The sequence below is a fragment of the Cervus canadensis genome, chromosome 8 (genome assembly GCF_019320065.1).
Source record: "Cervus canadensis isolate Bull #8, Minnesota chromosome 8, ASM1932006v1, whole genome shotgun sequence".
NCBI lineage: Eukaryota > Metazoa > Chordata > Mammalia > Artiodactyla > Cervidae > Cervus > Cervus canadensis.
In genome coordinates, this window is record NC_057393.1 from 89,366,722 (window position 1) to 89,381,902 (window position 15,181).

The window sequence follows — 15,181 nt, forward strand, 5'->3', positions numbered from 1 at the left end:
TGGGATGGAAATGTTACAAGTATGTTGCATCTCTATAAGCAGCAGTGCTTGGCCTCCTTACTACCATCAAAGCTATTCTGACTTTTGGTTTAAAAAATTTTTTTAGCATTGTGACCTGTATAAAGGTACTATAAATGTTAGGAAAGAGAAAGATAGTGACAGAAATCTCCTGTGAAACTGTTAGGTGCCTTACTCAAAAAGGATTTAATTCAAGAGCTTTTTGTCTGACTCCATAGTTAGAAAAAGTCTCTTATACTGACTTGGAGAAAGTGTGTTTGGATTCATTCTAGGTTTAAGGGATGGTATTTATCTGTCCTGTCCCATGGAATTGTTGGGAATATAAGTTGAAAACAGATCTGGAAACACCTAGCAAATAGTAAAGTGCTGTATAAATGTAAGTGGGTGTTATATATATATTTTATGTACTTATTGTTTATATAAAATTGACATGGGATATTTTAAAGCTTCTATTATTTATAAAATTTTTAATATACAAAATAAGACAAGGCTGGTCAGTAATAACCATTTCACTCTGAAATAACCACAATTCTAAAATATACTTCTTATTTCTAAATTTAAATTAGATAATGATTTATTCGATTTTAAGTGAAGTAACTTAAACAACAGAAAAAATAAATTTTAAACCTAAGAATTTGGTAAAATAAAAAAGCAAACACCCACATTAAAGTATCTTATTTATAGATTGGATCATAATTCTGAGGGTAACTTAATTCTGTATGTTGACTAAAACGCCTGTATTATGTTCATCACTGTTGTTAAATACCTAGGGAACTGGGCAATTTTGAAGCAGCCACCGAAAGCTTTCAGAAGGCTCTGTTGCTCAACCAAAATCACGTGCAGACCCTCCAGCTCCGCGGAATGATGCTTTATCACCATGGCAGCTTACATGAAGCCCTTAAGAACTTCAAGGTGAGCATCCATAAGAGAGAAGCACTGGAACTGCAATTTTGTGTTATTCTTCTACAAAGGTTCATGAAATGAATGGAGTCATTGGGGTCAGGCAAGAATAGTGCTTAGACTTCAACAAAAAGAAAGAGGAAAGAACCATTGCCTTGACCAACAGACTGATTTACAGAGTATGTATTTGGTCTGATTTAACCTGGAGGGAAAACTTTCCTAACTCCAGTTTATAATTCCAGATGAAAGAGTAAAGCACTTTAAGGGTTCCTAAACTGTCTGGATTCTAACACAGCCTTTTTTCCTTCAATGCCTCAGCGATGTCTGCAGCTGGAGCCATATAACGAGGTGTGCCAGTACATGAAAGGACTCAGCCACGTGGCAATGGGACAGTTTTATGAAGGGATAAAAGCGCAAACTAAAGTTATGCTAAATGACCCTCTCCCAGGCCAGAAGGCCAGCCCAGAGTACCTTAAAGTGAAGTATCTCCGAGGTAGGTCCGACAGCTGCAGTTGTTGACTCTGTGAGTGCTCAGAGCTGCAGGAACCATACTGCTCATCTCTGGTCTTACCTGTTAGGCAGTTGAGTCTCAGGGAAGCTGGGTGACTTGCCCCCAGCCACCCTCTGGTTAGTGGTGGTATCTGGACTAGAGAGAGCCCATATCTCTTAAAGGCCAGTCTTGGTTGGTTGGTTTGTTTGTTTTTTGCCCTTTCTCACATTTTTTCTTTCTAAAATTAAAAAATTTTACTTATGCCAAAACAATGTATTTTGAACTAAATATGACAGTCATCTGGGTATCCTTGTCTTGTCACATCTCATCCAAAAATATAGGAATGACAAGAAAGTAATCTTAAGTTTTCACTGTTACATAAGAACTTAGTATCTTTGATCTGTCATTCCTTCATATCAGAATTCTCACATATTTTGGAGAATTTAAATTGAGATGAAAAAGAAAGCAACTCTTTGAGTTATCCTTTTATTAGTCAGTCTTACCCTTTTTCTGCTATACATAGACATTTTTATTTCTCATATAAAGCTCAGATATTTACTTTTATTTCTTCACTTTCCTTTTTCATTAGCCCTCTATTATAGTACTGTCCAAGTGAAAAAATTGCAAGCCATGTGTATAATTTTAAATTTCTAGTAGCCATGTTAAAAAAGTAAAAACAAACAGGTGGAATTCATTTTAATAATATACTGTCTTATTTAACTCAGTACCTCTACAATATCAGTTCAGCATATTATTATTATTATTATGAAAATGCTATTTATCGGCTGTTTTACATTTCTTTGTACTAGTCTTTGAATACAGTATATATTATAGTTCATCTCAATTTGGATGCTAAATTTTCATTGGAAATACTTGGTCTGAATTTAGATTTAATAAAATTTAAAATTAGAAAAGTAGACTGATATATGCAAGTTATTCCAAACATACTGCAGTTTTCTAATAATTGAATAAAACATCAGTTTTAAGGTTAAATTTCTAGTTAAGTAAAATTTAAAGTTCAGTTTCTCAGCCACATCTCAAGATCTCAATAGCCAGCTGCTAGGGGCTACCTTTTGGACAGCACAGCTCTTTACTCTTAAGTTGTAATTCCCTCATTTTTCCTGGTTTAGGAGAACTTGGACTTGTGAGCTATAGACTGAAGATGGGGGTGCTCCATATCCTGGTTCTTTGTACACTGCTTCCCTATAGATAAGCAGCAGTTGGTCAGTCAGTTGATGAAATTGCATACATAGTCATTACATCTATCAGTTGACAAGGAACCAGGCTTTGTCTAACACTGAACTTGCATTCCCAGACTCTGGAATTGAATAGTGAGATCTTTCGTATTGCTTATGGAAAAGTGGTTAAAATTTAGGCAAAGTGGACCCAGATGGACTGGTTTGTATTTGCCCCTGGTAATAACTTAAGTCAGCGGCAGGCTACCTCCATTATCATATAATAGTGACTTCCTAAAATTTGGAGATTCCACTTAGAATTCTTGTAATTAAATAACAGTTTGTTATGAAGTATTTGTACTTTGTACAGATTGGCTATAAAAAATTATAGTTAGCTGTAAAAACTGTGTCAGCATATTTGGGTGTGTCAGATCTCATTTCCTATCTGCAGAGTATTCTCGATATCTTCATGCACATCTTGATACTCCCCTAACGGAATATAACATTGACGTGGATCTGCCTGGAAGCTTTAAAGACCACTGGGCTAAGAATCTGCCTTTCCTCATAGAAGACTATGAAGAGCAGCCAGGGCTGCAACCCCACATAAAGTGAGTTATTTAAATGAAGACTTTTTTTTCTTTTTTAACACCAAGCTGTTAAGTTCATCATAACATCTCTTGCTCGATAATAGCTTTCTATCCATGTTTCTGATGAATTTATTTTTGAATTTGATATGTCTGGAAATATTTCTTTCAGTTTACCTTTGGATATATGATTTCCTTTTTAAAAAAATTTTAAATTTTTAATTGTAAGATAATTGCTTTATAATGTTGTATTGATTTCTGCTATACAACAATGTGAATCAGCTGATATATACTTATATCCCCTCCCTTTTCAGCCTCCCTCCCACCCCCTCTCCCACCCTTCTAGGTCATCACAGAGCACCAAGATGAGCTCCCTGTGCTATAATAGCAACTTCCTACTAGCTATCTGTTTTACACATTATATTGTATATATGTCAGTGCTACTCTCAATTCATCCCACCCTCTTCTCCCCACCCCACTGTGTCCATAAGTCCTTTTATCTACGTCTGTTGTCTCTGTTCCTGCGCTGCAAATATGATTTCTTTTAGCCCAACATTCCATGGTAATTTAGGGTACTTTCAGACTTCAGATGCACTTATAATTCTTGGTAGCTTTTGATATGCATAATTTTTTTTACCATATTACTTTAAAACAAATTTCTTAACATATTAAAAGTTTGAAATTAGAGTGCTGGCCAATACTGCTGCAGTATGGCAGAAGAGATCTGCTAAAAGGCTATCTCATTTTAGAACAATTAGATTTAGAATAGAAACTAATTCCTGGGTGTCTAGCTGCCTTAAAAATTAGGAAAAATCTATAAAGATCAGCCCCCTCATTGCTTAAAAAAAAAGAGAAGATATCCAGACCAGAGTGATGGGTGGTAAACACATATTAAAGGAAAAAGATATCCTATCCAGTGGAGTGCCTTGAAGCATGAGCAGGATGGGTTTGCTGACCTTCCAGGTGCTAAAGTGATCCAGTATTGGAGGCATTCCCAGGATCTCAGTGGGAGGAGATACAAATCCTTCCTGGGGAGAAATTGGTGCCAATTTGTGCCCTCAAGTATTCCCACAGCTTACGATCATTAGTATGAGAATCAAAACCAAGATGGCCAAAGCCATTTGTGAGAATCAACAGAAGCAACAAACAATAGACATTAACCATTACGGACTTCACATATTGAAATTGTTAAATACAGACTCTACAATAACTCCAGATGAAGTGCTTAAAGAAATTATGGAGAATCATAAACATGAGCAAGAAACATGAGGTTATAAAAGACCATATTAAAAAAAATAGTTAGATGCTCTCAGAATAGAAAATACAGTTATTGAAATGTAGAATTCAGTATACAGACTAAAAAGCAGATTAGCTATAGCTGAGAAGAAATTGCAGGACTGGAAGATAGAACATTCAGAAGTATCCAGAGTGGGGCACAGAGAGTCCAGGAGTTAGAAAACTTGAAAGAGAGAAGGTGTGTAAAATGTAAGAAGGGCTAACATGTATCTAATTGAAACTTCAGAAGGAGAAAATAGAGGAGAGGCAATGTTTGAAGAAATAATAGCCAAGAATTTTTCAGGACAAAGGAAACTTGTTAGTAAATCTATAGTTTTTTTAAAACATGGAGTAAATACAAAGAAATCCATTCAGATACATGATAGGTAACTGGAGAACACCTAGGGTAAAGAGAAAAACCTTAAAAACAGGAAAGTCGTATCACCTAGGGTCAATTATTAGACTGACTGTAAACCTTTCAACACCAATAGTTTTTACAAATTAGAAAATAAAAGTCAAACAACCCATTCCAGTTAAAAAAAAGTGCAAAAGACATGAGCAGGTAGGAGGGAGTCAAGATGGTGGAATAGAAGGACATGCAATTTGTCGCTCCTGACAAGTGCATCAAGAATACATCTACAAATGGAACAGTTCTCACAGAGCACCTGCTGAACATTAGTGAGAGGCTTTGGACATCTAAAAGAACAGGAAAAATGCCCTTACAACCAAGTAGGATAAAAGAACAAAGAAAAAAAAAACGAGGAATCAAAAAAGGGACTGGCAACCCTGGTGGGAAGCTGAAGGTGAGGGGAAGTCCCCACACTCAGACAAATTTCCTCATGGTGGGGAAATCAGCTGGGAAGAGAAAGAGACCTCTAGGGGATCAAAGGAGAAGACAACGGATGGTCTGTCGAAGAGAGGACAGAGTAAGAACTGCGTGCGCGGCCTGTGCGGCAGCTTTGCACCTCCCAGCCTGGGTTGTGAGCCATGCATGCGGTAAAGTAGGGTTTGGAATGGAGACCCAGGGAGGGGACAGCTGTTGTCTTTGAAAAGACAGCCTGTAGGGAAAGGAGTAATGGGCTCCAAAACTGGGAAAGCTTGTGGAACATGTCCAAGATACCATAGAAGTAAGGCTTCATTGTTGAGTGGCGTGCAAGGGGCAGGGCTGCCATTACAACCCCCTTTCGTACCTGTTGGCTTATGCCTCTGCAGGCACTGGAAGGGGCAGCCATCTGAGCAGGCTGGCCCACCCCTTAAGCCAAGGCCTCCTCTGCCCAGGTAGGCTCTGGGGTCTGAAGCAGTACCCTTGCCAAAGCCTCCTTGGGTGCTCCTGCCTGAGACAAAAATCCACCAATGCTGGCAGAGGCTGAGTGCTAAAGCTTGGAGTTAAAAAGAGAGCAGACCTGGGGAAAGGAATACTGTTGGCTGAGCAGATACAACAGGGGACAGAAGTGAGGGGCTCCATCGCTGGGAATGGCCGTAGCGGAAGCATGGTCTGCCTAGGAAACGAGGCATCATTGTTGAGAGGCATGGAAGAAGTGGGCCTGCTACCTCCCCCCATATGCCAGCCCCTGCCTCCACCAGCACTGGGAGAGACCCCCACCAGAGTGACTGCACCCTAGTCTGTGGCAACTGCCTTCTGGTCCCTACCACTGTAGGCAACTCATGCAAACCCTAGTTGTGGATGCTGTACCCCTCACCAGCCTGAAGGAGTGTGTCCCAATCAGCCAGTTTTCCTTCCTTCTCACCTAGGCGGGAAACAGATGTGAGAGGGTGGCACAGGTTCAGAGTTGGGGCCAAAACCAAAACTGAGCCCCAGGGGCGGGGCAACTAAGGCAAAGGAGCAGAAATCTCTCTGTGCAGATGCCCAAGCCGCAGATTAAATTCCTGAGATCAGCTTGGTAAATCCCGTGTCTGTGGAGCACCTGAGTAGACAGCAACTCTTCCCACAAATGAGGTCAGTCAGCAGTGGACTTTGGGGGTAAGTACATGTAGGAGTCAGGCCAGGTCAGAGTCTGAGCTAGCCCCACAGTGCCCTCAGCAGGTCCAGAGACCTACCTAGAGGTATTGGAGGGCCTCCTGGGGAGGCAGGGACTGGGTCTGGCCCACTGTGAGAATAAGGATACTGACAGAGGAGGCCCCAGGAAAATATTCTTATTACTATTATTCTTTTTTTGTTTGTTTCATTTTGCTCAGTTGCTGGTGATAGTGTTTTCTTTTTATTTACCAATTTTTCTAATATATACTTTTATTTTCCATTTTTACTTTTTTGATGTTTTGTGTTTTTTTTTTCTTTGGTTCTTTGTTTATTCCTTTATTTTTTTCCTCTTTCTTTTTGATTGTTTTTATAGGTTTCTTTTATGTTATCTTCAGTTTTTTGTTTATTTCCTTTCTATGTTTGTTTTCTTTTTCTGTTTTTATTAGTTTAGTCCTTATTGATTGTTCTTGTTTTTTAATTCTCTGTTCTCTTTTTTTTCCCTTTTATTCTTTTCTGTCTGCCTCTTTGTTTCTGTTTGGTTTTGTTGTTATCATTTGTCTTGGGTTTGGTGTGTCTGTTTAATGGTTTTCTTCTATTTTTTCTTCTGTGTGTGTGTTGTGTTGTCGGTACTGTGTGTTTGGTTTGGTTTTGGCTATTTGTCTTGGGTGTTATTTGTTTTCTTCTTTTTTCTTTCTATTTTCTCTGGCTGCAGTGCATGGCTTGCAGGCTCTTGGTCCACTGGTCAGGGTTCAAGCTTAGGCCTCCGGAGTGGGAGTGCTGAATCCTGGATGCTGGACCACCAGAGAATTCCTGACCCCAGGGAATAGTAATTGGCATGCACTCTCCAGGAGGTATCCATCTCAATGCCAAGCTGCCTTCAGGCTCCAATGCTGGATATGCCAAACAACTGGCAAGACAGGAACACAGCCCCACCTATCAGCAGACAGGCTGCCTAAGTTGTACTAAGCTCACAGACACCCCAAAACACCCATCTGACATGGCCCTGCCCATCAGGGGGAAAAAAAACTCAGCTCTACCCACCAGAGCACAGGCTTCAACCCCTCCCACTAGGAGGCCTGCACAAGCCCCTGGACCAGCCTCACTCACCAGAGGGCAGACAGCAGAAGCAAAACGAACAGCCACCCTGCACAGCAGGTTAGACAAAATAAAATGGCAGAGAAATATGTTGCAGACAAAGGAGCAAGATAAAATCCCAACAGACCAAATAAATAGGAAAAGGAAATAGACAGCTTACTTGGAAAAGAATTCAGTGTAATGATAGTAAAGATGAGTCAAGATCTTGGAAATAGAGTGGAAGCACTTATCGATAAGATACAAGAAATGTTTAACAATGATCTATGAGAAATAAAGAATAGTCAGTGATGAACAACACAATAACTGAAATGAAAAATACAGTAGAAAGAAACAATGGCAGACTACCTGAGGCAAAAGAATGGATAAGTAAGCTGGAAGATAGAGTGGTAGAAATAACTGCCAGAGAGCAGAATAAAGAAAAAAGAATGAAAAGAAATAAAAACAGGGCAGGGTCGAGGGGTAGCAGCGTACGGTGAAGGACATAGGCCGTGGAGTTTGAACCCCTTGAAAGATTGAAATCATGGCAGGTCCAGAAGCTGATGCCCAGTTCCATTTCACTGGTATCAAAAAATATTTCAACTCTTACACTCTCACAGGGAGAATGAGTTGTGTGCTGGCCACATATGGAAGTATTGCTTTGATAGTCTTATACTTCAAGTTAAGGTCTAAAAAAACTCCAGCTGTGAAAGCAACATAAACAGATTCTGAACTGTACATTATCTGTTAAGTTCCCATGCCTGAAGAAGCTAATGTCAACTCATCATGTGATACTCAATTTGTATAATAAATTATGAACCTGGAAAAAAAAAAAAGAAATAAAAACAGTCTCAGAGGGGACAACTTAAACACACTAACATTTGAGTTATAAAGTTCCCAGAAGAAGAGAAAGGGAAAGGGCCTGAGAAAATATTTGAAGAGACTGTGGACAAAATCTTCCCTAACACGGTAAAGGAAATAGTCACCCAAGTCCAGGAAGTATAGAGAGTGTCATGTAGTATAAACCCTAGAAGAACCCTAGGAGAAGGATAAACCCAAGACACATGTTAATCAAACTAACAAAAATTAAACACAAAGAAAAAATATTTAAAACAGGAAGAGAAAAGGAAAAACAACATACAAGGGAATCCCCATAAGGTTATCACCTGATTTTTCAGCAGAAACTCTGCAAGTCAGACAGGGGTGGCAGAACATATTTAAAGTAATGAAAAAATAAAATATGCAATCAAGATTACCTAGTAAGGATCTCATTCAAATTTGATAGAAAAATCAAATCTTTACAGATTAGCCAAAGCTAAGAGAATTCAGCTCCACCAGACCAACTTTACAACAACTGCTAAAGGAACTTTTCTAGGTGGGAAACACAAGAATAGAAAACCTACAAAAACAAACCCAAAATATTAAGAAAATGTTAAAAGGAACATATAGATCAATGAATACCTTAAATGAGAATGGATTAAATGCTCCAACCAAAAGACACAGACTGGCTGAAGGGATACAAAAACAAGACCTGTGTGTGTGCACTCTACAAGAGACTCACTTCAGAACTCGGGCACATACAGACTGAAAGTGAGGGAATGGAAAAAGATATTCCATGAAAATAGAAATTAAAAAAAACTAGAGTAGCAATACTCGTATCAGACAAAATAGTCTTTAAAATGAAGACTACTGCAAGAGACAAAGAAGGACACAGCATAATGATCAAGGGATCAATCCAAGAAGAGGGTGTAACAATTGGAAATATTTTTACACCCAACATAGGAGCACCTCAATATATAAGGCAAATACTAACAGCCATAAAAGAGGAAATCTACAGACAGTAACATGATAATAGTGGGACACTTTAATACTCCACTTGTACCAATGGAAAGATCATCCAGATAGAAAATTAATAAGGAAGCACAAGCATTAAATGACACATTAGACCAGGTAGACTTAACTGATATTTATAGGGTATTCCGTCTGAAAACAGCCTATGCTGTCTTCTCAAGTGCACATGAAACATTCTGCAGGATAGATCACATCTTGAGTGACACATCAAGCCTCAGTAAATTTAAGAAAATTGACATCATATCAAACATCTTTTCCAACCGTGACACTATAAGATTAGAAATTAATTACAGGAAAAATTTGTAAAAAACACAAACACATGGAAGCTAAACAATAGCTTCCTACCAAATAACCAAGAGATCACTGAGACATCAAAGAGGAAATAAAAAATACCTAGAAACAAATGACAGTGAAAACACAACTGCCCAAAAGTATGGGATGTGGCAAAAGCAGTTTGTGGAAAAGTTTATAGCAATACAGTTCTACCTCATGAAAGAAAAATCTCAAATAAACTACCTGACCTTACATCTAAAACAACTGGAGAAAGAAGAAGAAATAAAACCCAAGGATAGTAGAAGGAAAGAAATCATAAAAATCGGAGGAGAAATAAACGAAATAGAAATTAAAAAAATAGCAAAGATCAGTAAAACTAAGAGCTGGTTCTCTGAGAAGAAAAAAAAAAATTGTTAAACCTTTAGCCAGACTCATCAAGAAAAGGAGAGGACTCAAATCAATAAAATTAGAAATGAAAGAGGAGAACTTAAAACTGACATCACAGATATACAAAAGATTAAAGGGACTACTACAGGGAACTGTATGCCAATAAAATGGACAGCCTGGGAGAAATGGACAAATTCTTAGAAACATACAAGGCTGAGCCAGGAAGAAATCAGAAAATTATAAACCGGCCAATCACAAGTAATGAAATTAAAAGTGTGATTAAAAGCCTTCCAACAAGCAAAGTCCAGGATCACATGGCTTTACTGACAAATTCTTTCAAACATTAAGAGAAGAGCTAACACCTATCCTTACTCTTCAAAAGAACTGCAGAGAGAGGAACATTCCCATACTCATTCTACAAGGCCACTATCACCCTGATACTAAATCCAGACAAAGATGTCACACACAAAAAGAATGTTACATGTCAGTATCACTGATGAACATAGATGCAAAAATCTTCAACAAAATACCAGCAAGCCAAATCCAGCAACACATTAAAATGATCATACACCATGATCAAGTGGGATTTATCCTAGGGATGTAAATCAGTGTGAGATACCAAATTGAAGAATAAAAACCATATGATTATCTCAATAGATGTAGAAAAAGCTTTCGACAAAAGTCAGTAGTCATTTATGATTTAAAAAAAAAAAAGAAAAACCTCTCTAGAAAGTGGGCGTAGAGGGCACCTACCTCAACATAATAAAGGACATATATGACAAACCCAGAGCGAGCATTATTCTAAATGGTGAAAAGCTGAAAGCATTTCCTCTAAGATCAGGAACAAGACAAGGGTGTCCACTTTTGCCTCTATTTTTCAACATAGTTTTGAAAGTCCTAGCCATGGCAGTGAGAGAAGAAAAATAAAAGAAGTCCAAATTGAAAAAGAAGTGAAACTGTCACTGTTTGAGATGACATGATAGTATACATAGAAAAACCTAAAGAAGCCACCAGAAAATTACCAGAGCTCACCAGTGAATCTAGAAAAGTGACAGGGTACAAAATTAATACACAGAAATCTCTTGAATTTCCTGTACGCTAGCAATGAGAGGTCAGAAATGATGGAAACAATCCCATTTACCATTACAACAAAAGGAATAAAATACCTAGGAATAAATCTACCTAAGGAGGCAAAAGATGTATATGTAGAAAGTTATAAGATATTGATGAAAGAAATCAAAGATGATACAGAGAGATATACTATGTTCTTGGATTGGAAGAATCAGTATTGTGAAAATGACTATACTATTCAAAGCAATCTACAGATTCAAAGCAATCCCTATCACATTACCAATGCCATCTTTCACAGAACTATGAAAAAATTTGCAATTTGTATGGAAACACAAAAGATCCCAAATAGCCAAAGCAATCTTGAGAAAGAAGAATGGAACTGGAGGAATCAACCTTCCTGACTTCAGACTATACTATAGTAATCAAGACAGTATGGTACTGGCCCAAAAACAGAAATATAGATTCAGTGGAACAGAACTGAAGACCCAGAGATAAACCCATGCACTATGGGCACCTTATCTTTGACAAAGGAGGCAAGGATATACAATGGAGAAAAGACAGCCTCTTCAATAAGTCATACTGGGAAAACTGGACAGCTACATGTAAAAGAATGGAATTAGAACACTCCCTAACATCATATACAAAAATAAACTCAAGATGGATTGAAGACCTAAATGGAAGGCCAGACGTATAAAACTTTTAGAGGAAAGCACAAGCAGAAAAACTCCTTGACATAAGTTGCAGCAAGATCTTTTTTGATCCACCGCCTATAGTAATAAGAATAAAAGTAAGCAAGTGGGACCTAATTAAACTTAAAAACTTTTGCACAGCAAAGAAAACCATAAACGAGATGAAAAGACAACCCTCAGAATGGGAGAAAATATTTGCAAGTGAAGCAACTGACAAGGGATTAATCTCCAAAATATACAGATAGCTCATGCAGCTAAATATCTAAACAACAAACACCCCAATAAAAAAATGGGTGGAAGACCTAAATAGACATTTCTCCAAAGAAGACATACAGATGGCCAACAAATACACGTAAAGATGTTCAATGTCACTAATTATTAGAGAAATGCAAATCAAAATTATAATGAGATACCACCTCACACTGGTCAGAATAGCCATCATCAAAAAATCTACAAACAACAAATGCTAGAGAGGGCGTGCACTGTTGGTGGGAATGTAAATTAATATAGCCACTACAGAGAACAGTATGGAGGTTCCTTAGAAAATTGAAAATAGAACTACCATATGAACCAGCAATCACATTATTGTGTATATACCCAAGAAAACCATAATTTAAAAAGACACATGCACTCTGATGTTCACTATAGCACTAAATGTCCATCAAGAGAAGAATGGATGAAGATGTACATATATACGATGGAATGTTACTCAGTCATAAAAGGAATGAAATTGATTCATTTGTAGAGACTCATACAGAGTGAAGTCAGAAAGAGAAAAAAAAATATCATTTATTAACACATGTATGTGGAATCTAGAAAAATGTATAGATGGTCTTATTTGCAAAGCAGAAGTAGAGACACAGACGTCGAGTATGGATACCGAGGGGAAAGCAGGGTGGGATGAATTGGGAAATTGGGATTGACACACATATGCTATTTATCCTATGTATAAAACAGATAACTAATGAGAACCTACTGTATACCACAGGGAACTCTACTTAATTAATGCTCTGCGGTGACCTAAATGGGAAGTAAATCCAAAAAAGAGGGGATGTATGTATACATACAGCTGGTTCACTTTGCTGTACAGTGGAAACTAACATAGCTTTGTAAAGCAACTAATAAATCCAATAAAATTAAAAAAAAAAGACATGAATAGGTATAATCTTACCAAGGGGAAAACATGAATGGCAAACATAAGACCACATGAGATGTTTCACCCGCTTAGGTAAACAAATGTTGCAAAGTTTGATAATAGTAATATTGACCAGAAGCAGGATCAAGGGGAAATTTTATATACTTGGCTATAGATTACTCCATTCAGTGCCAGCAGCACTTTTCATTATCACGTAAAATTGAATATTTGCATATCCTACAGTCTTTCCATTCTGTTCCTGTGTATATTCAGGACAGAACCATATGCTTGTGCACATAACTACTTGGAGACCTGTTGATAGCAGTATTTGTTCACGATTGGAAACCAAATCATCCCAAATGCTTATGAGCAGAAAAATGGGCACATGTGGCAGTGTTGCACGGTGTGGTATTCTACGGCAGTATAAACAAATGACCCGAGTAACAGTGTGGACTAATTTTGCAACATAATGTTGAGTAAGAACAGCAAGTTGGTACATTGCAATGTCACATCATTTTTTCCATAAAGCTCATAAGCAAAACTATTGAATAAAGATATACATATGTAACCTATCTTTTTAAAAGGAAACGGTAAAGAAATTGTGAACAGAAAATTCAACGTAAGTAACTTCTTGCTGGGGGGCAGGAGAATAGGATAGTAACGTGACGTACACATATAGGTGGAGCTACATAATTATTCTGGTTCTTCGGTTGACTAATAAGGTTGTCTGCTTTTGTAAGTTTCAATAATTAAGATAATAAAAACAAAATAGATTGCTCAAAGGGCTATATATGTTCTCCAGCACCCCCTTTTAGAGAAACACACGGTGCAGGAAAGCAGCAGGTATGAAAGCCAGTCAGCAAGCTGGCCCCAGGCTGGTGTCTGGAAACAGGGATTTCAGAATCTCCTCCCACCCTAAGTGCCCAGAGCTAAGAGTGGCTCCCCAGTGCCTGCGTCCTGTGTGTGAGCAGTGTGGTTCACACTGAACATCTCCTCTCCTCTGGGGACTTGGGGTACCTGCCGGGCAGGTGTGTTCACATGATCACTGCCCGGTACAGAGTATCTCATGAGCATCTCACTCGGGGAATTAGCGCCCTGTGTCTCCCCAGGGTCCTGAAAGTGTTCCTGGTTTCCTCTAGCCTTCATTCCCCGTTCTCCCTCTCCATGGCTTTTCCCTCTGACAGTTGTGCTGCGTTCTCACAGTGCCCGGGAGTCCTAGTGAATTACTGAACCCAGGGGGGTCTTGGAGACCCCAACACAGCCTGTAACTTAGAATTGCCGACTTTGTTAGAAAACTTCTAGCAGGTTGACAGTTAAACAATAGTAGCCACATACACCCTCAGGTACACTTGGCATAATATAACTTGGAGCCCAAGTAGGGGATGGACTTAGTCGGGGTTGATTGGTTACTTGTCAGAAGAGGCAGTCCGTGCAGGTTATGTGTTCTGGAGCAGTTTACAAAATAATTAATTGATTGCAAACTAGCTACCAGCATTACTAACAAGCTTGTGACAGTCACTGTGCACACAGTCATAAAGAGTCCTTTTAACTTGTGTCTGGTTGGGTACTGAGCACTGAAGTAAAGATGATGTGGTCAGAATTTTCTCAATTATGTTTCCACTGGAGGAAATGACTGCTTTTCAAATGAAATTGGATAACCAGGTATCTGTTGTCTTTATCGTGTACGTAACGTTTCTTCCAGAGATGTGTTACATCAGAATTTTGAGAGTTACAAGCCTGAGGTCCAGGAGTTGATTTGTGTGGCTGATCGTTTGGGATCCCTGATGCAATACGAAACTCCTGGTTTCCTGCCAAACAAGAGAATACACAGAGGTATTTTAAAATGATCTGAAAATGGAGCAAGGATGGTTAAACTGTGTTGTACTTTTGAAAAAGAATTGTTTGTTGTGCTTACTCAAAATCTCCATGTGACAAGAACAGAAATGAGTAGATTCATTCATACTGAATTCTGAGGGAAGAATGCTTCTGGCTTTGGCTCTTAGGCTGTTGCTTTGGTGTAGGTGTGGAACGTAGGTCGTCAGTTATTGCTTTAAGTCAGACAGCTCATCCACCAAAGCCATCTCCTTCCTGTAGGGTGAGGAGGGGTTTGAACCTCAGTTCCTTCAGGATTGAGAGGAGATAAGTCTGCATTTGTCTCCAGTTTCCTCTAATAGAGCTGAGTTTTAGTTAGGCCGTCATGATGGTAATGCATCTCTGGTCTTGTTGAATTACCAATACTTGTGATTCTCTTTTTTGTGTGTGTGATTCTCTTTTAATATAATGA

General features: G+C 38.5%; 2 protein-coding genes across 5 annotated transcripts in view; both read left to right on the forward strand.

The window, feature by feature from the left end:
- TTC13 (tetratricopeptide repeat domain 13) overlaps window positions 1–15,181 on the forward strand; it is a 76,250-nt gene that overhangs the window by 44,132 nt on the left and 16,937 nt on the right. For all 4 annotated transcript variants that reach the window (XM_043477150.1, XM_043477151.1, XM_043477152.1 and 1 more), the window contains 4 exons: window positions 789–930; window positions 1,237–1,411; window positions 3,035–3,191; window positions 14,600–14,730. In XM_043477150.1, the coding sequence (XP_043333085.1) occupies window positions 789–930; window positions 1,237–1,411; window positions 3,035–3,191; window positions 14,600–14,730 (605 nt within the window). The remainder of the gene's footprint in view (window positions 1–788; window positions 931–1,236; window positions 1,412–3,034; window positions 3,192–14,599; window positions 14,731–15,181) is intronic.
- On the forward strand, window positions 7,947–8,327 carry LOC122446677 (ATP synthase membrane subunit K, mitochondrial-like). Its single transcript, XM_043477157.1, has one exon. It carries the CDS (start codon window positions 8,036–8,038, stop codon window positions 8,210–8,212), a length of 177 nt encoding a protein of 58 aa, XP_043333092.1. The 5' UTR covers window positions 7,947–8,035; the 3' UTR covers window positions 8,213–8,327.